Source organism: Python bivittatus, unplaced genomic scaffold (assembly GCF_059951505.1).
Source record: "Python bivittatus isolate LINGU-HERP-01145 unplaced genomic scaffold, Pbiv_v1 ctg000440_np1212, whole genome shotgun sequence".
Classification (NCBI taxonomy): domain Eukaryota; kingdom Metazoa; phylum Chordata; class Lepidosauria; order Squamata; family Pythonidae; genus Python; species Python bivittatus.
In genome coordinates, this window is record NW_028277063.1 from 1,886,277 (window position 1) to 1,914,007 (window position 27,731).

Below are 27,731 nucleotides of genomic sequence, written 5' to 3' on the forward strand. Positions count from 1 at the left end.
TTTTTTCTCATCTCCTCCATGGAAAGGAAGCCAGGCTGGAGCCGTGAATATCGATCAGGTATTTCAGGCCTGCACTCTTGGTTCTGTGCAGCCTGCAAATGGAAGGACAAGGAGGCATTTGACCTCTAGATGGCAGTGTGGCAGAAGAGCCAATACTGATGACCCAACAGATAGGGTTTTGCAAAGCATGGGGTGGGGGAGTGGGCAGATGGCAGGGGATGGCTTTCAGAGTGGGGATGTGTGCAAGCAACGTCGCCCTTCTGCTCTTGTCCGTGAGATCTTTCAACATAATGAGTTCGGCTGAAACCCTAAATACATGTATGTAGGTACGTATTTTATTAAATTTATATAGACGCCCATCTCGCGTACATGACATGACTCTGGGTTAATAAATGTGAATAGCCTCCCTGGCATTATCAAAGAAAGGTTATGGACCAGGAGAAATACAGGTAGTCTCCAGTTTAAGAACGAGTCCCGTTCCCAAGGTCTGTCCTTAAGTTGAATTTGTACGTAAGCCGGAACAGTATTATTGTATAATACTGTATAAGTAGCATTATATAATGAACTTGAACCATTGTGTATTTAACTCGAATCATCGTGCATTTAACTCAAATGTTGCTACAGTAGGCTCTGTTCTTAACTATGGGTTGTCTGTAGCCCGGGCATCCTTAACGTGGGGACTACAAAATGCAGAATGACAGACACTTATTCTGTCCAGATAATGTAATCAGATCCTGGAGGAAGCAGATTATTTAGACCTATTTCAGTCAGGTTTCAGGCCAGAATTTAGTATGGAGACAGCATGGATCACGCTTGTCAAAGACCTGTGGCAGACCTGGGATGGAGTGGTGCGTCCATCCCTGTGCTCCCTGATCTCTCGGCGGCTTTCAATGCCAATTTACAGTATCCACAGCCTTCTGGATGGGCTCTGAGGGTTGCAGAGGACTGTTACAGTCCTTCTCTTTCTGTGGCTGGTTGCAATCAATGTTGACAGGTGGGAAGAAATTGTGCCCACAGCCCCCCACTTGTGGGAGATTGATGTGCTCTCCTCTTCTGTTTAACATTTACATAAAACTGCTGGGTGAGGTCAGGTATCATATGCAGATGATACCCAGCTGTACAGCTCTACCCCTGATTGCCAAGCGGTTAAATCCTGACCCAGTGCCTGGAGATTGTGTGGATATGGATAGGGAGGAACAGCCTGAGGATCAGTCCTGACAAGATCAAGTGGCTTTGTCTGTTTGGGCCCCCTGGATCTGGAGGTCTTCCATCGTTGACTCTCAATGGGGTTGCGCTTCCCCATTTGAGACTTGTGTGCAATCTAGAGGTTCTCTTGGACTCTCAGCTCCTGCTCATGGAGGAGGTAGAAGCTATGGCCAAGAGGGCCTTTGCTCAGCTCCATCTAGTGCACCAGTTGCACCCTTTCCTGGACCAGAAGGCTCTTCATTCATGCCTTAGTCAACACACAATTAAATTACCGTAACATGCTCTACACAAGACTGCCCTTAAAAACCATCTAGATCAGTGTTTTTCAAGCCTGGCAACTTTAAGATGTGTGGACTTCAACTCCCAGAATTCCCATGCTGGCTGGGGAATTCTGGGAGTTGAAGTCCACACATCTTAAAGTTGCCAGGCTTGAAAAACACTGATCTAGAAGCTGCAGCTGGTCCAGAACGTGACAGCGTGGGAGTGACAGGGGCACCACATGGATGAGTGAACCAGCTGCTTCACAAGCTACACTGGCTGTCAGTTGGCTTCCAGGTGCAATTCAAGGTGCTGGTTGTCGCCTTTAAAGCCCTTCGTGGCATAGGATATAGACAGTCAGGAAGATGACCTTGACAGAGATAGGCTAGATCCATTACCATAGCGACAAGAGGAAAAACATGGCTTAAATCCAAAACAAGAAGAAAGTTTGCACAAGCGACTCAACAGACACCTACCTAATTCACATGAGTATTGGGGGGGGGGTTGTCAGTGAAAGACTGTCAGACTTGCAAGATTCTATTAAGATAGCCAATCTATTTTTTTTTAAAAAGTAGTTTTTGCCTTCTTGTGGAGTTGATTTCTTGGTGTGGTCTGCATAAAGCCTGGTTACTTATGGGACTGCTTATCTCAACTTTCCTCTGCCCGCCTGGTTCGGTCCAGCAGGGTGGGTGAGCTTTGGGTCCTGCTAATTGAAGAATGTGATCTTGGGGGACCCAGGAAGCGCACCTACTCTGTGGCAGTTCCTGCCCTCTGGGACGATCTCCCCCAGAGGTTCATGGGGATCCCACCCTTAGGGTTGGGGGGCGGACCGTGGACTCCCCTTTTTACTTTCACTGTGTTTTGTTTTTTGTACGTTGTTCTTCTGGTCTATTGTATTTTTCCTTTAATAAGTTGGTTTTTAATTGTAAGCTGCCCAGAATCATGTAGGAGTCGGGCAGCCAATAACATAACATCAAACATAACATAACATAACAACACAACAACAAAAATTAATATCACCAGGAATCTCCCCAATGGCAAGAACACCACTATAATTATTGCCTTGTCCAGAAAGAGTGGAATGAGCTTTCCTCAAATTGCACACCAGTTAGGTTTATTAATATTGCTGCTGCTAAATTATACGCTGAACATCTTTTCCACAAACTGGAAGTGGGTCATAGAGAACAGTATTCTGATTAAGGAGCTCAGAGAATTTAGCATTAGATCATTCTAAGGCAGTGTTGTCCAAACTTGGCCACTTTGAGATGAGTGGACCAACTCCCAGAATTCCCCAGCCAGCCATGCTGGCTGGGGAATTCTGGGAGTTGAAGTCCACTCATCTCAAAGTGGCCAAGTTTGGACAACATTGTTCTAAGGCAGAAGTCTGGAGTACCGTGCAGATTAAAACAGTAGGCGGCATTTGATTATTTTAATGTAGTTTGCAATTCAACTGACAAGAACAAACTATTGTGATGACAGCCTGCATTTGCAGTCAGCCTTCCGGAGTGGGAATACACATTTCTTCCTCTCGGGCAGAATCAACACAGGGAGAGGCCTGCCTTCTCTCATGTAAAGCAAAGGCCCTTCCCTTTCCTGGACAGGAAAAAAAAAAATCAGAGGGGAGTTTTCTTATGAAACAGAGAAAGAAGTTACTGCTCTTGAACTGGGAAAAGAAGTGGGGGGTATCATCGTCCCAGCAGCTCAGATGCTGGGGGAGGCCACAGAAAAGAAGCAGAGGGATTCAGGTTATCTGTAAGAAACAGGTAAAGGTTGTAGGCAGAAGTGGTGTTAAATTTGAATTTCTTTTGTCTGTGAGCGCTTAAGCCCAACTTCCTTTACAGTACAAGCTTAGAGACTGTAGATACTTTGATCCATTATGAATTTATCAGATTCCGCATGAAGACACACCCTTTCTTTCACATTTCTTGAGATCATACTTTTTCCCTGGAGAACGTCCTTGAGCTCTGTAAGACTCTACGCTTGGAGGAATTGTGCCATCTTGTAGTCTTTGGGATGTATTCGCTTTTTAAACAATTGGCCAGCTACTATTTACTATAAACGGGGCAGCATTATGTTCTAGATGTGACAACACTGCATGTTTACAGTTTTAAGATTTTACAGTTTAAAAGTGTGTGTGTGTGTGTGTGTGTGTGTGTGTCTTCTCCTTTTCTAAGTAAAGTGTTTTTTTTTTTCCCTTGAGGATGGGGGGAAGGAGGGTTGATACCTCTAGAGCAGTGTTGTCCAAACTTGGCCACTTTAAGATGAATGGACTTCAACTCCCAGAATTCCCCAGCCAGCCATGCTGGCTGGGGAATTCTGGAAGTTGAAGTCCACACATCTTAAAGTGGCCAAGTTTGGACAACACTGCTCTAGAGAAAAATCTTATATCACCAGGAGACAGTGCAATCGCAATTACGGTATTTCATTATTTCATTTTTACCCTTCTATTTGCCGGAAAGACAGCAGGAAGGGAGCCCCTTCTCCCTCCCACACCAGAGATGAAGGGGGCAGGATGCAAAGCGAGGGCCCCCCTTGGAAGACTGGGGGTGGCAGTGAAAACTACCAAGCTTCTATCTCAGGTAAGGAGGGGAGCAGCATGTGAAAAAGGATCTGGGGAGAGAGGAGTGGAGACCTCCAGCCCATCCTCCCACCCCAGAATGGGGTTACACAGCCCATGGGCAAAAATAGGTACAAGTATGGATAGTCCTCTTCTATTACTCTTGAAATATTTGCAGAAGAGTTTAAATATTCTCTGCAGGTCAACTGCAGGATTACACCCCAAGTTCCTGAGGTTTTAAACAAGACCGTGTTCTGGCTCGGCTCCTTTGTTAGTAATATTGCCATTGGGGGGAGATGGGCGGATGAGAAATTTGATAGATAGATAGATAGATAGATAGATAGATAGATAGATAGATAGATAGATAGATAGATAGATAGATAGAAGCAGATTCTTTTTTCCAGCAAAACGATGGGAGGGAAATTTATCCTGTCCATTTTTTTGCTGACGGCTTGATCTTTATTTCTCATTTCCGGATTGGGCTTTGTAGCCTCCAGTTAGCTTTAGCTTTAGAAAACTAATTAGCCAGCAATTATAGGAAAATCAAAGTTATTAATTTGGACAAAAGGGGTTGAAATCTAAGACAAGGAGTGGCACTCCCCAGTAAAACAGGTTGTCTTCTGTTGATATATTGGTTTACCTTTCCTTTGATCTGGTAGTAGGGCTGGCCATTACCAACCTTTGAAATTGAAAGTTAGCTAACAGACAAAATACTGAAATGTTGTATTCAGGAGGTGGACATCCAATTCAGCCAATTTCACACCTACTGAAATAAAAACTTATTGCATGTTTTTCCTGCAGTGCAGACACTGGGGCCCTAAAATCTTCTTCAGGCCTAAAATATTTTTGGAATAAATTGCTGAGCTCAATACTTAGGACACCCAACTCCACAGCTACTGCATTTTTATATATTGATGAACTGGTACTGTCTCCGTTAGATCTACTACCAGAATTAGATTATAGAATTATTCACTCAAATCTTGGTCCCGGATTTGCCAGACTTCACCTTTTAGAACAAATGGGAACTAGGCCAGTTAATTGTTAAATGTCAATTTTGATTTCAAAATCTAGTTCACCAAATTCTGTATGACAGCTTTCCCTTAGAGCTTTTTTCTTCCTTGAGGTCTTTCTTTTAAACACATTTGATCTTGGGTACTGTATATAAGCAAATGACTTAAGTATCATTACAAATAACAGAGTTGTTCCTGTTGTGGTGAAAAACTGGTCTGAATGTGAATTTTATTTAAAGCATATTTCCAAATACTGTATACTCTTAGACGTGCTGTAACTTGATTAAGGATCAGGTAACCCATGTCAACAGCAATTTTAGAATATTGTTTTAGGAGAACATCATATAACTCCAGATTCTGTCCACGTGGGGAAGGTCTCTCCCTTGTTTTCTGACATTCATTCAATGTTTTTAAATCTGGGCAAAAAGTTAATTGGACCAAACTGTAAAAACATTAATTTCTGGCTTTTTACAGATGATTTTGATAATAGTAGCAGGTTTTGCTTTATCTTCACAGCGATCTGCCAAAAAATGAGCATTATAAATGCCATTTTTATGTGATAATCCAGGTTGTTTTATCATCTATGTTATCTCTTCTTTGCTGTAACCTTTAGATGAGAAACAATAAAGTTTTGTTCATGCTTGTGTTTATCCATGTAGATATGCGTATTTGTATGTACATTTCCCAGAATTTCTGTATGGTTTGTTGCTTTAGTTTGGTTTGGGGTATTTTTTAACCTGTCGTATTCCTCATACAGTCCACATGGATTTAAGGATGGGAAGAGTTGAAATTGGGATTACTAATCCTGTCATAAAACAGGGAGGTTGATTATATTTGAGAATCATAGTAACCTATTGGTTAAAGGGATAAGAGTAATAAATCTCCGCTCTGCTGTGAAAGTACTGATGTCCATAACCAACTGATTTCATTCATTTCTGGTTTCCAATCTGCAAAAGGAAATTACGAAAGGTGCTTGAAAGTCTTATGTAACCTTTCCCACAAAGGTAGGAAACAGGAAATAAGCAGCGAAAGAAAACCAACCGGGAGGAAAAGAAGTAGAAAATCCAGCCTAAACCGGCTTTTCCCTTCGGGTGCTTTCACTGGACCTCCAGAGTTTAAATTTCACCTCTACCTGGATGGCCCTGCTCGCCTGGCGTCTCCCATTTAAAGGATCAAAGAACTGTTTGTGATGGGAAATAGTTCCAGGCTACATAACCCAATAATCCAAGACCGAAAAATGTGGTTTGAGATAGAAAAAGGTTGAGCATTTAGAAAACAGGCTTGAGCAGATGTTTCCCCCCCTCCTGCCTTTAAGCCATAGGATTTGGTTGCCTTTTGTGATATAGCAAGGCAGTGGAAGAACTGAGTTGTTAGAAATTTCCCAGGAGAGGAGGGAACAGTAGCAACCGGTGAGGTTGTGAACTAGAAAGGTGGAGCAAACAGCGTCAAACCTCACCTGTCACCTGGGAGGGTGGAGGCTGGGATCGGGAAATAAACAGCGAAACCTGACCAGAAAGAAAGGAACAGGCTGGCTGTTCTCCCATGGAGCTTTTGGTGGACCTCAAGAGTTTAGTATCTCCCCTGGATCCCTGGATGGTCCAGCTCACCTGTGACTTTCTTTTCCTGAAGACATCTTCTTCCATGGGGAAATAGGAGAAGCCAGATTCTGCCTGCCAGCTCTTTCTCCGTCCTTTTGAACCCACCTGAAACCAGTGAGACAAGCAACATCTCCCCAGTCTAACCAGTCTGAGGAACAGGCCTTCCTATTCTACCCTAGAGACTCCATGGCAACCACAATGGCTTCCTCCAGGTGCCCGGAGGAAGAGGCCCTTCGCAGCCCTTTCCCTCTGACTCCCCCACCAGCTCTGGGGGATGAGTACTATCCTTTTGGGGGTGAGTGCCAGCAACCCTTTGTGGGGGATGCCGCTGCCGCTGGGGATGGGGATCCCGAAGACACGGATCTGGGGGTGCTGCTGCAGAGGAAAGAACAGGACCTGTTGCTGGCAGCAGAACTGGGAAAGATGCTCCTGGAGCGTAATGAGGAACTGGAACGACGCTATGATGAACTGGTGAAGGAACATATGGAGGTCAAAGAGGTGAGGCGGGTGGTGGAGAGTAGGGAGCGGAGGAGAAGGCCTGATGTGGAGCCGAGATTCTTTTGTCAGCTGCAAAACTTGCTGGGGGGCACTGGGGCCATCATGGTCTCTCTGTCCAGTGTATTTGCTAGGTTGCTATGAAAAGAAAAGTCCTGAAGATGGGGTTTTCTATGTGTTGTGCTGTATATCCCATTCTCTTGTTCTGGATTCAGAATCCTACCCCTCCCCTTGTTGCAATCACATCGTTGAACCCTTTACCCTGCCAATATCCTTGTTAATCCTTATTGTCCAGAGTTCATCGCTGTGATTTCGCTGGGCATCTACACCACAGCAGCCTTCAAACATCAGGTCATATTTTATTCCTTGTTCATCTCTTCTATTTTTTCCCATGATGGAGATGATACATTTAGTTGAAAAAGACCTTGGTTGCATAACGACAGTCTTCAAAGTAGGGATGTTCCATCGTCTTTTTCTTCCATGGGTTTTCTCGTAGTAGAGGTAGCAATTTGACATCTGTAGTGGCACTCGTGGCTCTTCTTCTGCTTTATTTCCATGCCCTCCGTTCTGAGCACAGCTGTATGCCAGCATCCCCATTTGCCCCCGTGGGTTTACACCTATTTTTATTCAGCACGGAGTAATAACCCAATTCTAAAGTTTATCATTTTGAAAACTGCTCCATGCTTTGCTTTTCTCTTCTGTTCCATAGTTTAATCTGAATTTATTTATTTGAATTTATTAGCTGCCCAACCCCTGTGTGTGCAGGCCCAACGGTGGTTGATTTGCCTAACTCTTTCTCTGAAAGTAAATAGTTATACAGTGGCCTCCCACAAGATACTGATAATCATGAACTTGTCACATTTAGCAAAAAGATGGTGGAATTCTGAACAAAATAATAGAGTGTGCAGGTGTGTGAAACAGCTGCATCTAACTCCTCAGTGTGTTCAGGAGAGCGAAGAGGGGATGGTGAGAAGGAAGAGAGGCTGTGAGAGGTGAACTCCAAAACCCCATATATTCCCTCCCAGCATAATGCACTGCTGTAGACAGGATCGTGAGATTGTCTTCCTGAATTATTTACTGGGGTTACTGGAATGGCCTGGCCAGCCCTGCTTCTGGAAGCTGCCCTTGCCTTGTCACCAGATCATGATTGACACAGCTTCATCCTGCTGGTTTTCCATGCCACAAAACGCGGAGGACAGTCAGGAGCTCTCTCTGGCAGAAGCTCATTTAGTTGCCTCTATAAGCGCTGGGTTGGCTCAGAATTGCAAATCAAAAAACATTCCCAATTGGCTTCAATATATGACTTAACAGGAACGTACTAGGTGGATGTTAAATTGTAATCCCACAGGCTGCACATCACCAACATGGGAAAAAAGGCTTAATATTTGGGAGGGGATATGGAAATTACCCGTTGCTTCAGTTGACCATGTGCCTAAGACATTGTGCCTATCCCCAGTGAGGATCAGGGTGGACAATGAGTAGATCTATGTCTTCCAGATATATGGGGTTTCCACTCTGACAATTCCCCAGCCAACCTAGGCCTTGCAGTCCAGCAGATCTGGATGGTTGCCAGGTTGGTATTGTTGAAGCTGTTCCTGCCACATAAACATGCTGTATAGACAGTGTTCGTCCTAACACAAGAGTTCTTCCTTAGCATGTGAAGCAACACTGGCATTTGGTGGAACCATCTGTGTTTTTCAGAGAAGCCAAGTAGGCTATTTTTCAGTCCATTCCCTTCTCTTTCCTGCAGAGAAACTCAGTCCTCTTTTCTTTTGGCCATCTTAGTCTCTCATCCTTTCCCCTTCTCAAATAACTCCCCCCGCCAAGGCCTTAACCTCAGGTGGAACAGGGACCAGCTAGGCAACCTCTGGGCATGCTACCCATGGCAACTGGAAGAACTGGTTTGGCCCAGAGGAAGGCATTGCAGAACCAGCGTGAGTCTGCTACCAGGGTGGATATAATTATCTGAGAGGGAAAGAAGAACATAACAGTGTCCAAATGAAACCAAGCAGGAACAGAAGTGAGAAAGCACCTAGCATGAATCACTCTGTTTCCAAAGGACCTCACCCACTAATGGCGGCACCCAGATATTCCTGCAAAGGGCTGTGGCTCTTTTTGAGGGCAAACTCAGCCATGGCAACTACAGCATTACGACACTCTTGAAAAGCAATGCTTTTTTGCTGTCCCAGGCCTGCTTGACTGTTATTTAGCGTGATCCTGTTATGGGATCTGCCTTCCCATTCTGCCTCCAGGTGTGTCTAAATGGAATAAGATCCCCTTAAATACTTTTCCCTCTGCATTTATTTGCATTTTTTATTGGGCGCACTGCTGCAGGGGAAGTTGACAGCTTCTTCCTTAGGAATGATATGCGTGTCCATAGTATAGCTTGTGAAATCAGTGGATGTGAAAACTTGATTTCTGGAAAAGTTTTGGAATTGGAATTGAAAACACAAATCCAAGCAGAGGAAGGAAAAATGGAAAAATACACTTTAATTTCTCCTTGCCAGCAAATAAAACAAACAACAAAACAAAACAGAATACCAGGTTGGCAGTAGCGGCAGGCTGCAGTTGGCTTACTCTCAGCCACTAATTGGTGATTGCTGGCAGAAAACAAGGCAGCTAGCCTGGCTGGTCTGTTTTTTGCTGGCAAGCAAGGAACAAGTTGTGCTTTTGTGCTGTCTGAACATGTGCAGTAAAGACAGTATGCAAGCCCTGACCCACCCTGGCATCATGATGCGGGCACATAAAGCAGGGGGTTGTGCTGGATGGGGCTTGCTGTACCTTATTGTGCTTTGCTGTGGAAATTCCTGCTAAGAAATTCTTGAATAGGACTGACTTGCTATAGGGGCTGGCCCTACCATTAGGCAGGGCTCTGGAGGGGTCCTTAGAGGAAAATGGTTGCAGACACCTCATGTATCATGTAATCCCTGAAAAGCCCCTTCCAACAGTGCCTAAGGTAGGGAAGGGACCAAGAGTGTGAACTGTGAGAACAAGAGGGATCCCCTCTCTACCCAAATCACTTGGGCTGCCCTGTGGACATTCGGTCTCTCAATAATAGATCCTTGCCTTGCCTGGTGGGATTTTGCTGCAGAGTCAAAGATCAAGTTAATGCTACATGTCCATCCACATGGAAAGAATAATGAGGCAGGGCCTCTGTTCTACCCGCAGAAACTGGATGGATTGGCAATTGAAACTTATTTCCAAGTGATATCCACCATCACAGCCAAGGTATCTGGCTGGTTTAGGGGGGCATAAGGTACGGCAGATGCCACAAGTCATTCTACCTTTTGTTGTATGTCCTTAGACCCTTCTGTCACTGGGGCTGTCTGTCTGACTTTCCCTAATAACAGGATGGCTCTGTCTCTGGAGTTCAGTGAGATGCAGCCTCTGAAAAAAAGAATGGATATTTTGACCAACCAACTTTTGCATTCAAGAGTAGAACCTGGAGCTTGTGGCGTCCTGTTTTACAACCTAACTCTGCTGACTGTAGGGTGTCCACCAACTGGTGTCCTCCAGATATGATGGACTACCCTTCCAGTATTTTGGTGTGTAATTTTGAATGTGGGTCTTCACAGTGAAGGCAGCAGATCTTTAAGAAGTCAGATTTTACAGGGAAATGAGAGGTTCTAGGGAAGCTTCCAGGATAGAGCTCTGAAAGAATCCAGCCTGGAGTCCTGGAGATTGGGACCACTCAGAGAGATGCAGCACATTTAATAGACAGCCAGGCTAGCAGAGTCCTTTATCCCTGTACTGCGGTCTAATACCACAACAGCCCATTTGGCTGAAGAAGTGTCTAATAGCTTCTGCTCCTAATTAAAAATTACCTACATCCTGAAAAGATGTCTGTTTCCAGTCAAAAAAACCATTCATGAGTTATATCTGAATATCCTGAAAAGCTAACCAACTGTACTGTGTGCTTGTAGACATTTTGTTTATGTAATTATGGCACGATATCCAACAGCCTTCTTATTCTTCCTTAAAACCATCCTATGAGATAGATCAATATCAGAAACTTGAATGCTTAGTAGAAAGTGTGATTTAAAGTCAGGATGCTCTGGATCCCAGCTCACGTTCCAGATCTTCACTGGCCTTGAGTCTCCCCTCCCTGGCCCTCACACCTCTTGTTGTGCCTCTTGTAGCATCTTGAACAAGAGAAACATGAACTCCGGCGACACCTTGAATCAGGCCGGGCAGAATTTGAGACCCGGGCAGCAGAGCTGGAGGCTGACTTGGTGGCTGCCCGAACCCAGCTGGGGCAGCAGCGTCTGGAACAGCAGGACACCAGTCGAGAGAGCTCCCAGGCGGTCTTGGACCTTTCAGAGCAGAACCAACGTCTGGTGGAGCAGCTCAGTCAGGTGAGATGGGACTTTGACTAGGGTTTTGTCCATCACATTGGGAAGGAGAAGGGCTAAGAAGGAGGCCTACTGGTATATTTGATTGACCAGAGTGATTAGGTCAATCAACAGATATAGCAAGGAAGCGCTATACCCGTTTTATTCATGCAGCAGATCAATGAAATGCTGCGTCTGCTGCCAATTCAGTGCCCATGACGGTAAAGGGGCAAAAGATCAAATTTATGGCTGCAATCTAGTAAGCTTGGTTCTCAATGTTCTTGTTAAAAAAAGAGGAAGCTTGGTTTCTAGGTCAAAGGCCTATACTGTAATATATTTTAGCACAAAGTCATATCCAGCAGATGAGAATATATGAAGCTCAGGTGTGAACTGGTGAGTTCTTGATGTTCTCTGGGCTTGGTTGTTTTCCTGCAGACGTTTCATTACCTAGCTAAAGCAACCAAGAACCCAGCAGTGCAGGATATGAGTGATCTGGATTAGAAGCTGGAGTTGTTTTTAGTTCAATTGTTCATGTTAAAAAGGGTGCATTGGGTAGCCTGGAGGGGATTCTACAAGTTTAGAAGGCAAGTGAGAGATTGCTGAATGGGGCACTATTGTTTAAAATCCCACACACCTTGTCTGATCTGTTGGTTGCAGAAATGTACAAGAGATGGGGAATTCAAACCACTGAAATTTTAGAAATGTATATCAGTCTAAGCCACTGTAAATCTTAAAAGAAATCAGAGTGGTCTCTCGTCTTGCTGAATTCATAGACCTTCACTGAATCCCATCCCCTTTAAAAATGCTAAATTCACCAATATCCTTCGCTGGTATATTGGGTGGGTAGGGGCATGGAGAGAGAAGGGGAGAAGCCTTCCCCAATCAGGTGCCTTCCAAGTGTTGAACTACAATCTCCATCATCCTCACCTATACCACCAATAGAAAGCATACCAAGCCTCCTGCTCCCATCAACCTCAAGCAATAAAGCTAGTGGTGGGAATGATGAAAGTGGCTGTCCACCCACATTTGAAGAGCCCTCGGTTCCCCACAGGGGAGGTAGGTGATATGAGACTGGTTTGAAATGGTGCCTTCCTTTTTCGACGCAAAGACAAGTTCACCCCCAGTACAGTAACAGCTCGGTGAATGGAGTGTGCCAGGCTAGAACAAAAAACACATTTGAGTCACATTGTATTGTTCCCACAACAGCACCAACCAGACTGGCAGGTTTCCAGCAACGTAGGAATCTAACCACAAGTAGATGATAAGAAAGTCAAATAAATGAGATCAGTGTTCTAAGGTACTCTATGTCTTGCAAAAGTGCAATGGAGAGATGCCATAAATGAGAGAACAGATTTAAGAATGAAAAGTCACTGGCCTGATTCCTTTTGTGGCTTTAATTTTCTGAAATCTGTTAATGGGATCTAAAGGTGTTTTTGTTTTTTCTTTGTAAAATGGGTGGTTTCGTTGTTCTGTTGGCACACAGCCAAAGTATTACTGAAACCTAATAGTTCTGTCTCTCTCTTACTAATATGTGCCAAATATATGCCACTGTTGGTGTCCAATAAGGCTAATGAACTATCTAAAAAGTTGTTAAAAGTTAAAATACATTTGTGCACATTTTCTTTATTTTCCTTTTAACATTCAAGCCTACCATCTGTTCTTATATTTGGGAAATTAAGATAATGTAAAGCAGTGTTTCTCAACCTTGGCAACTTTAAGACGTGTGGACTTCAATTCCCAGAATTCCCCAGCCAGCCATGCTGGCTGGGGAATTCTGGGAGTTGAAGTCCACACGTCTTAAAGTTGCCGAGGTTGAGAAACACTGATGTGAAGCATACAGATCTGGGAGTTATAAAGCCTTACCTCAGTGTTGTCCAAACTTGGCCACTTGAAGATGTGTGGACTTCAACTCCCAGAATTCCCCAGCCAGCCATGCTGGCTGGGGAATTCTGGGAGTTGAAGTCCACTCATCTTCAAGTGGCCAAGTTTGGACAGCACTGCCTTAGGGCAAAGTTCAAACCATGTCTCTTGGCTCAGCACATGCTAATAAAAGGGAATCAAGTATGACTTCTCTCCAGAAACAATTTCCCCTTGAAGCCTTGTCTTTCAGTTGCAGATGTTCATGTACTAATTCAATTGTTAAGGAAAGGCATTCTTTATATATGCCAATGGCACATTCTTCCCTTGGATAACTGTACAGCTAGTCCTTGACTTATGACATTCGTTTAACGACTGTCTGAAGTTACAACAGCACTGAAAAAAGTGACTTATGACTGCTCCTCACACTTATGACTGTTGCAGTGTCCCTGCAGTCATGGGATCAAAATTTGGGCACTTGGCAACCGGCATGTATTTACAATGGTTGCAGCATCCTGGGGTCACATGACTGCCATTTGTGACCTTTCCAGGGGGCTTCTTACAAGCAAAGTCAATGGGGGAAGCTGGATTCGCTTAACGACCACAGTGATTCACTTAATGGCCATGGCAAAAAAAGATCGTAAAATCGAGCACAACTCATTTAAGGATTGCATGGTTAGCAATGGAAGTTCTGGTCCCAACTGTGGTTATGAGTCGAGGACTACCTGCATGTAATTCACATAGTTCTTGCATGAACCTGAATCTTTGGTTGTATTCAGAGGCCAAATACATTTTGCACAATCCAGGGCCAACATTAGCATTGAAAACAGGTTTAAGGGCTGCCCTCTCTCTATTCTCAAAACCTAACTAAAGCTGTCTACCCCACCACCTACAATAGGTCACTCACTTGGAGCAACGACTACAGGAAGAATTGACTGTATTACGTGCAGAACATCGGACCCTGACCCTTTGCAACACTGAGCATGCTGCCCGGATGCAAAGTCTGCAAGCTGAGGTAAGAAAAAAGACTGCTGATTAATGTCCTTCTCCAGGCCAGGTGCCAGGCAGGGGAAGAGATTGTAACCCTTTCTTCTCCACCCCTCTAGGAGGTGCTATTGTTTAATCTGAAAACGGTTGATTTAGCACAGAGTAAACTGGTAGCTGATGAATTAGAGTTACTAGGTCTGGGCTACAAAAATACTGACAACCACCTGATGGCAGCACAGACTTGGTATTTTCTGTCTTTTTGCTGCCATCTAGTGGCCATTTGGAATTCTGCAGCCCCAATCTAGTACCCTAAACAGTCTCCCCTCTCTTCTCAAACCCACGTCCTAGTTGCACAGCTGGGGTTGCCCAGAGCTAAAGGAAAGACACGGTTTGCCTATGCTCAAGTTGGTCTTCTTTCCATCTTCTTTCCCCTTCATACATTTTTTTAGATTTTTTTATCCTGCCTTTATAATTTTTATAAGTAACTCAAGGCAGTAAACATACATAATACTTCTTCCTCCTATTTTCTCCACAACAACAACCCTGTGAGGTGAGCTGGGCTGAGAGAGAGTGACTGGCCCAAAGTCACCCAGCTGGCTTTCATGCTTTCGTGTCCTATTCCTAAAACTAAGAAGCCATGTCTCCAAACTCTTAATTGGGACTAACATCCAATAGCCTGTCTGTCTGTCTGTCCTATCTGAACTTCACCAATAGACTCTGATCATCACTGTGAAAGTCTTCATCTCTAGAGACAACCATCAATCTTTGAGTTCCTTGAGTTTCCAATATGGTTGATCATTAGCATCTACTCTCAGCCTCTCTTTTCCAGGACTCAGGAAATGCTGGGCAACTTGAAGTCTCCATTTACATTTCCTAGAGGAGAGAGCCAATTTGGTCTAGTGGTTAAGGCCCCAGGCTAGAAACCAGGAGACTGTGAGTTCTAGTCCCACCTTAGGCATGAAAGCCAGCTGGGTGACTTTGGGTCAGTCACTCTCTCTCAGTCCACAACATCAGGCTCGTGCAACAAGCCGGTCAGTCAATTCCTGTCACAACCAAATGGATCAACATTCAGTTGATCTGAAAAAAGTGGACCCTGCACCTGCAGGAAAAATGCTAGGAAGAAAAAAAAAATACATTTCCAGGAGGGCCCTCGAGCATCACCCTGGAGCATTCTGGGAAGCTACGCTGGTACCTTCATACAACCCCACTTTCCCTGAAGCCACCGAGAATGATCAATACAGTAGAATATATAATCACGAGATGATACCCCAGTTCCCAAACATTACAGGTGAAGCAGTAGTGTTGGTTGTGTCAAGGAAAGGGTGCTGGTTGATGAATAGAAGCCATTTTGACACATTGTACTAACAACATTGCGTGAAGGGAAAGATGGAGCATGTTCTTCAGTTGGTGCTCTCTCCCATTACAGATGGACAATCTGTTGCCCTTTAGATGAATTAAACTCTCAGCAAACCCAGCAGATGCTGTAGTTCAGCAACATCTGGAGGGCTTCAGGTCCCCCATCCCTCCATGCATGGCCAATTTTTTCAGTTCTGAGGCTCCCATCTGGCACTTGGTTGGTGCTACTATATGCAACACCCTCTCAGACATGCCTAGACCCAATCCTTCTCCTTTCTCAGAAGTCCTATTCTGGAGGTTCACTGTTTTCATAATGTCAGTAGCAAAGGGGAAGCAGCAATCTTAACTAAGATAGCTAAAAGAGAATGAGGAACTATTGGTTGCATCTTCTAATGACAACCAAGAAACTGTGATTTGAGGTAGGGATCTCAGAAAGGTAGGGAAACCTTTTCCCTACCTTTTCCCTTCCTTGCAATCAACATTTCCCTGCTGAAATTTAATCCAGCTGGACATGGGGGAAAGAAAGGTGTGGCTTCCAGAATTCCCCAAGTCATAGGCTGTCATTGAGTTGCACATCATGCTCCAGAATCACATGTCAGAACTCAGGGTGTTTCCCCACTTAACACCTTACCAGAACAATATCTTTTAAATTTTATTTACTTATTTTACTTTATTGGATTTAGACGCTGCCCAACTCCTAAACAACTCTGGGCGGCTTACATGTCAAAAGTAAGAAGCAATAAAATGAAAGAAAAAAGATATGTATGTCTGGAAAGAAACAACCCAACACCCCAGAAAACAAAACAAAACCTAACCAAGGCTCAACAACCACCCTACTCCTAGGTCTGGGAGCAAGCCCTGGTTTTCAAAAACTTGCCAAACAATTGCAGGGTGGAAGCTGTACAGATCTCTGGAGGGATGCTATTCCAAAGGGCAGGTGTTGTGACAGAAAAGGTATGCTTCCTAGGCCCTGAGAGATGACATTGTTTAATTGAAGGGACCAGGAGCACCCCAACTCTGTCTGATCTTCCTGGTGGGCAGAAATTATTGGAGATAGTTTTTTCAGACACTTCTCCATGAGATTGTCTTCACATTGCGTGCAGTCTGAGAAGGAGACAGCCTTAAATCAACTTAGCGGTACTGGCACTAAGAGTAGTATTAGCTGGTTGACTTCAACTCCCAGAATTCCCCAGGTACTAGTTAAGGAATTCTGAGAGTTGAAGTCCACACATCTTAAAGTTGCCAACGTTGAAAAACACTGCCTTGGAGGTATTGACTGTTGGTGTCGTCTTCTGCTAATTCAAAGATGGGATGTGTGGACAGCTCTTTAACTCAGTAGTGGGGAAATAACCTCAGTGTCCCCATAATACAGACTGACCCTATCAATGAGTTGGCAACCACACTTTCGGTGTTACCTGTTATCTAATATCTTTATTTTATTTTAACAGAGATAGGAATGCAGTGTTATTTCAGATTTTCTGGTTTGGAAGAAAAATATTCTATTTGTCCCAAACCAGAACTGGATACGAGACATTGCATTGACTGAGTAGGGAATGGTGATATGGAGCTGATCTTTGAAGTGTTTCCTACTTTCTTGTTATGCACATTTCTCACATGTTCCTTTCCAGAATCGTCTGCTACAAGAGCGGAAGCAAGATATGGAGAAACAGATCCGTCAGCTTCGGGAGGAGAATGAATCCATCCAAGCATTGGTGGACACGTTACATGATAACCTCTTTCTTCTCCGCAAAGAGAACTGTGAAAAACAGCTGCGGGTATGTTATGTTTCTACTTGCACATAAATACTAAGTTGCAGGGGAACAATGGTTAGGATTGAAACTGAAGGGCCAAAATAGAAGGAGAGATGAAATCATTGATGGAAAAATGAGTCACACATGGGTGGTTATTCAAAGAATTAGAAAGAAGAATTCATTGACAGCAATTGCATCTCAAGGAACAACTCTTCCCCACAAATTATTTTTAACCACTCTACTTCCTGCTTCTCCTCCCATCCCAAGTTTCAACAGGTAGAAGTGGAAGCTGAGGAACTCCGGACTGCCAATCGGCGCCTCCAGCATCAGGTCAAGGATTTGAAGGAAGAGATTCGTCTGCACGACTTGGATACCTCAGTCACCTCCATCCAATCTGAGATTGAAAGCAGTTTAGATGATGCCCCAGGAGCCCCTGGACAGACAAAGGTAAGGTAGAAGGATACAGCTGGTAGGACCTCAGGTTCACTTTTTAGTGTCACCAAGGAAATTTTCAGTGTCAAAAGAAGACTGTAATCTGTATGCTAATTTGAGGGTTGAGTGCAGAATATTACACATATCTGATTCATTACCAATCTTTCTCACACTTTGGGTGTATTCAAAACATATTGATTTGGGACATCTGAAGCAAGTGATCTTCTTACCTAGCTGGTACTAATTGTAAGGAACTTCCTCACAGCACAATTTTCACTCTGTTTCCAGCCCCAATGCCTCACAACCCAATGTGATGACCTTTGTATCTCTTCCCTTCTGTGGGACTTGAAACAGTGAGAACAGGCAAGGAACACATGAGCAAGTCAGTTCTCACCACTTGACCAAGAAGAAAGTCCAAAACTGGGACTTAGACAGTGTCTGGTTGCAGAGCTGCCACAACCCCTGGATAATACAAATCCTCTCATTCATACTCTGCACACAGACAGACACACGAAGGAAATAAATTGCCTCCACACCTGCCAGATGTTTAATATATGTTGAACGCCCTTGTTTGGCTGTACAAAAAAAGAAATAAATGAACAATTGTTTGTGGGGAGCTATTGGGCTGTGAAAGTAGCATTTCTTCTGTTTTTATCAAAAAGCCTCTGAAAAGAATGATATTAGAAGCATAGTATGATGATAGGTTCTGCTGGGCCCAGTTAGGCTTATTCCTAAGAAACTGTGTACAAAATTGCAATTTGGTCCAAGGAAAAATGGATAATATCTTAATGCAACACAGGAAATCCCCATGGAGAGATTCCCATGAAGATAGTGTAGCTGTGGTCCACCCCAAAGCCACCTCCTTTTTAGCAACAAGCTTTCTCACTCCTTGGGGGACATCTGTTTATCTGCTTTAGTCGATAATCAATGGCACCAGCAAGGCCGGTCCCGCTCCAAAGAAGACCTCTCAGAGATTGGAGGAGAACGTATCTGAATACACCAAAACAGTTTCAGCCTTGAGTTATCAGCAGCAAGACCTACTGGGACAAAAAGAAATGGAGATTGTGAAACTCCAGGACCAGGTAACATGAGCTTTACTTCTTCCTTATTGGAGGGTGACATCTTGGACTGTGGTGGATCACATTCTTCATGGCTGTTTTCCATTCCCAGGTTACCTTGCAATACGTGGAGCTGAGCGGTCTGAAGTCCGAGATAGAGAACCAGAGGCGGCTGTACCAAGAAAGCAATCGGGACAAGGCCTTGAAGTTAGCCATAGCAGACCGGGATGAGGCCATAATCAAGTGAGCTTACTCTGAAATATATGCTTTGCAAATCCCATATGCGTTACTAAGTGATGTAATCCCTTTGCTCCTGATACCAAGATGGGTGCTGGGCTAGTTGCCTGTCAAAGGAGTTGGACCAACCTGCCTTGATATCTTGGGAGGGCAAGTTCCAAAATTTCCAGGCAGCCATTTGCAGTCTCACCAAATTTGGAGGGTCTCGGATTGGGGAAAACTGGGTTAGAGGCAGATTAAATGGGACCTCCATCTTCCAAGACACGAGCTGTTATGGGACAGAGATACTGCTTTCCATCCCAGCTAGGACTCCATGATTATGTGAAAACGAATGCTGGAATTTGTTGAATTAATTTGTACTTTTCTGCAGCTGCAACAAAAAATAGTCAAAGTCATCATCTCCACCACGGCATTTCCTTATTTATGATGATTTCACATTATCTCAGGGGTGTAAAGGATGTGGGCAGGATGGAGATGAGACAGGGAACCTTGGAGGAAATCTTGAAGCATCAGCCTTGAATCTTTCCAATTTCAGCCAAATCCTGCCCCCTCTCTGCTTATCAAAGTTATTCAACCTGAACAAACTTGCTGACTTCACGATACTCCCTCAAAATGTTGCTTGTTTGAGCAACTGTAATGTTTATTGCTAGGGGGTTAATTAATAACGTTAAAACCACACCTTTAAGGGAGTTGCCTCATCAATGCACAGTAACATCAGATGTGAAGTCACTGCATTGGTACCAGCAGACCTCTGGATCCTGGGCGTTACCTAAAAAGCTTTTTACAGCACAGCGCCAGGTTATATCACAATCGAAAGAGAATCCGCCTAGGATACATTTAGCAAGTACTATAGCAACTGCCAACTCTCCAGAATTCAATATCACAATTGATGACGTCACAAAATAATGGTTGCCTCTACTCAGGAAGGTGGAAATGAACAGAAGTAACAAAAAAGATGATAATTCTCTATATTACAGATTATTTCAACTGCTAGGTATCACAGTAGCCTGCAAACAAACCTACTTTTCCCATCTTCTCCAGTTTGTCAGGTTCGTGGGGCAGATGATAGGTCTTCTTGGGGGTGGCCCCCACTTTATGGAACATCTTACCCCCTAGAAGTGTTAGTGACCCCAAAGGTGCTTGAATTTAGGAAGCATGTTAATTTGGTACTATGGCAATGACTTTTTGTTTAGTTTTGTTTGAGTAATTGTCATGATTATGGGTGGTTTTATTATTTTAATTGCCCTTTTTTTAACTGTACATTGAACTAGCGTATGTCACACAGAGTGTGTGTGGATTGGGGAAGTTTATATATATTGTTAAAAAAATAAATAAAGTTATCATAAGAGACTGATAGCTGGGGGCATTGCCCTTTGGTAAAGATTTGAACTAAATGGCCTCGCTCCAGAAAAAGCCTTTTGGGGGGATTTTGAGATCTCTGCAAAGGAGCCCCTGCTTTTCTGCCCTGGAATCCCTGTGTGGCAGAGAGGACTCTGGGAAGCGCCATTGGTCATTGAGATCAGTGTTTCTCAAACTTGACAACTCTAAGATATGTAGACTTCAACTCCCACAATTCCCCAGCCAGCCATGCTGGCTGGGGAATTCTGGGAATTGAAGTCCATACGTCTTAGAGTTCCTAAGGTTGAGAAACACTGGTTTAGATGACTTACTTCAGGGTTTAGATGAATTACTTCAGTAATTATCCAAGGGGAGAATATTTGTTTAGATTTTTTTTACCCACCTTTATTATTTTTATAAATAACTCAAGGTGGCAAACATACCTAATACTCTTTCCTCCTCCTATTTTCCCCACAACAACCACCCTGGGAGGTGAGCTGGGCTGAGAGAGAGGGACTGGCCCAAAGTCACCCAGCCGGCTTTCGTGCCTAAGGTGGGACTAGAACTCAGTCTCCTGATTTCTAGCCTGGAGCCTTCACCACTAGACCAAACTGGCTATTTTCATTGCCTGAAAAATTAACACAATTGCAAAAAGTCTTGAAGAATTCATTAATTAAGGAATTAATTAATTTCCTGAATGTGCTTGCCATGATTTAGTTACATTCACCAAGTAATATTCCTTTAAGGTAGCACTAACATTGCCTTGGATAGTCTTGGAAAAAAACCGAAGAAAGGTTGGATTTAGTATCTGGATGAGACTAGATTTCTAGGAAATCCCAACATCATTGGCTAGACAGGAATTTTAAAAAGATCTTGGTCAAATGTCATAGCAAACCGTTTCTGTGCTGTTGCCAAAAAGTTGAGCTCAACCCAAGGGGGTCTTTCATCCTAATAAATTACTTCCAACTATGCAATTTTTTGGAAAAAAATACTGAAAGTGGGTGCTCTCCTTATTATTACAAATTTATGTCTATATAATCTTAAACTATATTGCTTAAAAATAGATGTCCGTGGGTAGTTTTCTTGTCCTTTGCTCTTCATTATGCTATATTCCTGTTTTAAATGTTTTGTGGTGCTGTTTTTTAAATCTTTTTTTTTAAGTGATTCCAAGAACACACTCTGTGTTTCATTATAGCTATAAAGCAATTAATTCCTCATTAATTATGAGTTTCCAATTAGTTTTTCTGCCTGTCATTACTTATGAGCTTCTGATCGTTGAGATCACACATCATGCTATGTGATGATTTCCTTCACTATGATTGGTTGAATAAGCTACAGTTGCTATGGCAAGCTTTGCATTCATGCTAAGCTTAACTCAGAGTTTGCAAAACACAGTGTTGGAATTAGAACCAAACAAACTACAGTATGGTTTAGTACTATGCTTTTAAACCATAGAATTAGAGGTCTTCATGTTAGGATGGAAACTGCATGTAAAACTATACCATAACATTATGGGATATTGATTAGTTGATTGATTTAGTGCCATCAAGTTGTTGTTGACTCAGTAATCTCATAGATTTTTCTCTATGATGATCTGCCCTTGACCTGGTCTTCCAACGGTGTACCCATTGCCACTGTAACTGAGTGGTCCTCTTGCTACTGGTGGTCCTTTTCTTCTCTTTCCTTTCACCTTTCCCAGCATTAGAGCCTTCTCCAGAGAGTTGGGTCTTTATATAATGTGTCCAAAGTAGGACAATTTGAGCCTACTCATTTGTGCCTTGAGTGAGAACTCTGAGTTGATTTGTTTGATGATCCATTTGTTTGTTTTCTTGGATGTCCACGGTATTCTCAGGAGGCTTCTCCAACACCAAAGTTCAGATTATGGGATAACTGTCTCCAAAACACATCATCATCATCATCATCATCATCATCATCATCATCATCATCATCATCATCATTATTATTGTTGCACAGTCAGTCAGATGTTTAGACTGGATTTGGCACTTTTGTCTACCTATCGAGTCCTTCCCAAGGACCTGGGATAGGCAGATGTTGTTTGATGGTGTTAAAGGTATCGTCGCAGGATATAAGGTGTTCCAAGTAAAGATGCCTTTCGCAATTGACTGATGGTGATTTTGTCAATGCCAATGATGTTCAAGTGGTGCTCCAGATGTTTTGGGATTGCACCTAAGGCACCTATGACTATTGGTACTATCTTTGCTTTCTTTTGCTACAGTCATCCTACTTCTATTTTCAGGTCTTTATATTTTGTGATTTTCTCTGGTTCTTTCTCTTCTGTTCTGCTGTCTCCAGGTATTGCAGTGTCCACTATTCAGACTTTTGTTAAGTCTGGGGTGTTGTGTTATTATTATTATAATATATTATTATACATTATACTATATCATATCATATCATATCAATACGATAAATAAAATAAAATAAATAAATAAATAATCATTACCACTTCTGCTACTACTTCTACTGCCAGCTTATTGTTTCTCTCTTTTTTCCTACTAGGAAAGGGGAAATGGAATTGGAATTGGCAAAAATCTCCCTGGAGCGAGATTCGTTGAGCCAACAGCTACTGCGTGTCATTCGCCAGAAGATGGCACTTTCCCAGGAACTAGAAGCCTGGCAAGTGAGTAAGCAAACATCAGAACAATCAGGAAACATTTCCTGAGATTTAACCAAGAGCCTTTGCCCGTTTGCAAGCTGTGAACCATGTGCCAGGAATTTTAACAGACCTGATGCTCTGTTTTTAAAATGTCACTCAGATACAGCTTTGGCTCCTTTAACATTTAGTTATTTCCAGATGCATTTGGTGACATAGCTGAATCAAGTGTGGGAATTTTTATTCTTTTCCTACATTCACAGCTGGTTCCAGGTTTACTGTATGAATCTGTTCCCTTTCCAAACAGGGCCCTAAAGGGGAAAAGGCCCAGCGATGGGATATGAAGAGGGGAGCTTGCAGAGAAGCAAATGCAACATTTACTGAAGAGTAGTTGAAAACAAATGAGATATAGGAAGGGGGATGCTAGGATGTTAGCAGTGAATGCAGAAAAAGGAGGAGGAGGAGGAGGAGGAGGAGGAGGAGGAGGAGAAAACTGGGGGAGGGTAGAAGGAAAGGAGTTTAGAAGTTTAGAAATCACAGAGAGGAACAAATCAGTGCTGAGCTGAAATATCTTTTCCATTTTTGTGTCAAGTTTATGATACATGAAACTAATGGAGGCATTTGGATGGTTTGAAGCTGGGCCACCACCAGAGCAAACATTGAACAAACATATCAACGTTGTTGATTGGGCTCTGGGTTGCAAGTAGGTGCCTGATTGTATGAGAAAGGGAAACATCGCTTTCAAAATGATGTAACTGTATTGTTGGGGCCAGATTATGACATCTCATTTCCACAAAGCCAAAGCAGAATCACAGTAATCTTTCTGTCTTTGCTTTGAGCATTTTGGGCAAAATATACGTTACAAATAGGAGTCTCCAGGAGCAAGACTGTGACTATCATTCAAAATACTGTAGGCAGCAATGCAACAGGGTGGGTAAGATTCATGAACCCTTTAAAATGAAAATGGAGTGAGGCAGCATTTCTGATATTGCTCCAGAGACGCTCAAGAGAGGATTTCTGAATTCTACTTCATGTTGATCAGAATATTCCCTTTTTCTTTGTGGCACGCAGGATGATATTCAGTACATTATTCACCAGCAACTTCTCCAGAAACAGCAGGAAGAACGCCATCGCCTTACGCCACCACCAAAGACACCAACACAAGGCAAGGGTCCTGAATTATTTCGGGGCGGTGCCAGCATTCGCAGCGGCACAGGCTTCTTCTCACTCTTCCGGAAAAGCTGAATTGTTGAAGGTGTGGAACTTCTAATATGGCTGAAGGCAGGAAAGTGGGCGGAGGGAATGCGAAGGCCAAACTGGACGATAAGAGAGCAGTAGAGGCACCTGTGGGAGACAGCTTTAGGGACAAGGGCTGAAATGGGTTCAAGAGCCTTTTAAGCAACTGTTAACCAATCTAGGCCAAAGAATGTGTTCTCTTATTCTGCATTCCACTCACATAGATGCTGGAAAAAGTGGGGTGGTGCTGCTGGTCCTGCCCCCAATGTCATGTTTGGCTGAGCCCATCCCTAGGATACATTTGTAAAGGAATCCGTGTCAATTATGGCTCAGAATTCCTTTTCAAGCACCCATAAGATAGACATAGACAAAGACCACAGGGGAGTAACATTGGAAAAGAGACAGGAACTCCCTGGGAGTATGGTTGGCCATCCATACTTCCATAGTAGAGCATCCATAGTCCTTCTTTAATATATGAGTGCCTTCAATGCTGGCAACATGCAAATTTCTTGCCTTTCCTGGTTAGAAAGATCTGGTCACCTGAGTTCTCAAAGCAGGTTTGGGGGCCCCAGTTCAATCAAAGCTTCAGTGTGGCTTCACTTGGTGTTACATGAATTTCAGTCATGTTTCCGCTTGGAACAGTTGGAGATTCCAAGCCCTGGAGTCATCCAGCCCATAAACTGCTGTCCTTTAACAAGGACAGTCAGGTGCTTTTCAGATATTCAGACCAATAATTCCCAGCTGGGATGATCCAAATATCTGGAAGGCAGCAGGCTGCCTACGCCAGTTGAAGGCAATCCAAGAAGTGACCACAGGAGCTAGGTAGAGTGTTCCAATCTGAAACTAGGTCAAATCAAGTGGATGGTATCAATTGGCCAATTGATTGAGCCAACTCAAGTGATGTGATTAAATGCAATTCCCTTTCAGTAGTTACAGTGGGTTGTAAAGCACTAACCTTGACTTTGGTCTTTCTTTTAAAATGCATCTAGGCTTCCAACAGCAGTTGGCCAATCTGTGCACCAAGTTCTAAGGTGACCCTCTACTGGATAGTCGGAGGCATGATTCAGCTAAGTGGATTATTCTAGGACTGCAAGCCTGTAGCGTCGAGACATCCACAGGGCCCAGTGCCTGGCTTTTGATGGAACGGGCCTAGAAACCTGGCTTCTGATCCTCCACTTCTTCGTAGAATCAAGACTGGTGGGAAGGGGCAGATTAATGTCAGGTCCCTCCCTTGCAAGAGGAAGCAGATTAATGCTCACCTCTTTGAAATTGGGAACAAATGCTGGCAAAGCAGGAACGTCCATGGAGGGAGAAATGAAAAAAGTCAAGATGGCAGTTTCAGTCAGGTGACCGCCATCTTGAATTTTTGACACACACCCTGTGGACACCCTACAGCAAACTATTCGTCACCTATTTTACTCTTCACAGTAAAAAAAAAAAAAGATAAAAATTCCCTTGAGCTGAGCTCAGCTGCTGGTAGCTATGTAGACACATCTGTTTTCTTGGAAGCACTGGATTAACTTTTTAAGCCTGGCTTGATTTTTGAGCTGCTCTTCTTGCCTTAAAAAAGGAAGACCAAGGAATGTATCTAAGGTTTTGATATTTCAGTAGGATGCAGAATAGAAAATAAGAGAATCTGGGCCAGGTTCTTAAAATCCAAGGAGGCAGAAGGCAACTGTTTTGTGGTTTCCACCTGAAAGAGTGCACAGCAGCATGGGCATAAAAATCTCCCTTCAAAAGGCACCAGTATTATACTCTGCAATGCATTAGGGCGTCCTCTTCAACAAGATCAATCTCTCCCAATGTGGCAGCCTCCTGCTGTGTTGGGACTGCAAATCCCAAAATTCCTAGGCAACATTGCCATGTTTTCTGGGAATTCTGAATGCTGTGGCCCAGTGTTTCTCAGCCTTGACAACTTTAAAATGCATGGACTTCAACTCCCAGAATTCCTCAGCCAGAATGCTGGCTGGGGAATTCTGGGAGTTGTAGTCCACATATCTTAAAGTTACCAAGGTTGAGAAACGTTGTCGTAGCCCCTACTCATCAGGAGAGCACCAGATTGGAGGAGGCTGACCTAGGTTTTCTTCATAGCTTTTTTTTGTTTTTAAGTATATGTATTTGTGGTTTCTAAAAAAATCTGCATGCATTTCTGCAAATGAGCTTCGGTCATGGTTATGTTGCAGGAACACCAGCAGGGGGCAGTGATGCTCTTTCCCTTTCTCTTCTGGTTGCATGCAAATAAGCAAAAAAACCCCCCAAAAACTCTATTTTGCACATGTAATTTCTCAGCTATTTAACATACAGAGGAATATATATCCAGTTTAAATATCAAAGCTGACAGGGCAGATCCAAACAGAGATTTATTTATCTACTAAGAAGAAATTCTATATTGTTATAGAGTATTTTTGTTGTACATTTGTTAATACAGATTTAATAATGTTTATTAAAGTATGGAGCTTACCTTTCTCACCTCTTTGACACTTCTGCTGGAAAGCGCATTCCTTGGGTGGAAAACAGGGCCTCGCTGCACAGAGCAGGGGACGCTGTGAAACTGGGTTCTCCAAGAGATCAAGTGGGGAAGGAATCTAATAATACTCAGGCATCTCAGAGCAGAACTTACAAGCAGACAATAAAACTCTGCTTATGCTACAGTGACTTCATTGTTATTTACTATGGATCCATGCTGTATCTAGTCCAGTTGCCTCCTGAAGGACGTGCAAAGCCGTATATCCTTTTGACCATCCTTTATCTCACAGTTCTCAACCTCCCCAAATAACCTCAAAATTCTTTGTAAGATGAAAGGATAATATATCACTTTCTCCACCTTTACTGCACCTTTGGGGGAGGGGGGTTGCATGGCATAGTTTTAGCATTCCATAGCTTTTAGTGTAATTATTCAAATTAATCTCAGAGAAAAATAAAAATGGGAACTAGGGCCCCACATTTCCTTATGATTCCTTCAAACACAGAGTGTTTGTGTGAATATGTGTGTGAAAGACCCCATCCCTATCCATTTGGCAATGAAATGGGATCACTCATGAAACGTTTCCACATCTGGGAGATCTCTAAATGTCCAATATTGGTTTTAAAATTACTTTAAAGATAAATAAAGGTAAATATAAATAAAATAAGCAGTTGAATAGGAAGGTGTATGCTCATGGTGTCACTTGAAGGAACCAAAAAGGGGAAATGGAAGATAAAAGGAAAAAATTTGGCCTATTGAGCAAGTTATAATATTGGCAAGGCAGGAAAGATTATATTAGGAGAGAGGCTTCTCAGAGATTGGCAATGGGTTGGCAAAAATTTCTGACTCCTTCATATCTGGAGCAATGAAATGACCCCTCCCCATTCAAAAATGATTCGGTTGAAGTGAAAAAAAATCTGGAAATGTATGATCAGAGATGCTTCTGAAG

At 43.2% G+C, this 27,731-nt stretch overlaps 1 protein-coding gene across 4 annotated transcripts; it reads left to right on the forward strand.

Moving 5' to 3' along the window:
- The first annotated feature begins 3,122 nt into the window (after positions 1-3,122).
- Positions 3,123-27,088, forward strand: BICDL2 (BICD family like cargo adaptor 2). Of its 4 annotated transcripts, XM_007432219.3 has the most exons (11): positions 3,123-3,227; positions 3,924-4,043; positions 11,264-11,479; positions 14,211-14,327; positions 17,284-17,430; positions 17,674-17,853; positions 18,756-18,920; positions 19,009-19,139; positions 22,989-23,109; positions 24,154-24,337; positions 25,308-27,088. In XM_007432219.3, the coding sequence occupies exons 2-10, from the start codon at positions 3,963-3,965 to the stop codon at positions 24,325-24,327; spliced, it is 1,332 nt and encodes a 443-aa protein (XP_007432281.2). In that variant the 5' UTR covers positions 3,123-3,227; positions 3,924-3,962; the 3' UTR covers positions 24,328-24,337; positions 25,308-27,088. The 4 variants fall into 4 exon arrangements, with proteins under 4 accessions (XP_007432281.2, XP_025024972.2, XP_007432279.1 ...); XM_025169204.2 differs by lacking the exon at positions 3,123-3,227 and having other exon boundaries at positions 3,807-4,043; XM_007432217.4 differs by lacking the exons at positions 3,123-3,227; positions 3,924-4,043 and adding an exon at positions 6,505-7,127.
- The last annotated feature ends 643 nt before the right edge of the window (positions 27,089-27,731 follow it).

Bases quoted from the DNA above. Each gene is read 5' to 3' on its own strand.
- BICDL2 (XM_007432217.4), top strand. From the start codon at position 6,816: ATGGCAACCACAATGGCTTCCTCCAGGTGCCCGGAGGAAGAGGCCCTT. The intron at 17,854-18,755 runs GTAAGGTAGAAG...TATCTGCTTTAG, and splicing joins GAGCCCCTGGACAGACAAAG to TCGATAATCAATGGCACCAG. The intron at 23,110-24,153 runs GTGAGTAAGCAA...TGTGGCACGCAG, and splicing joins AGGAACTAGAAGCCTGGCAA to GATGATATTCAGTACATTAT.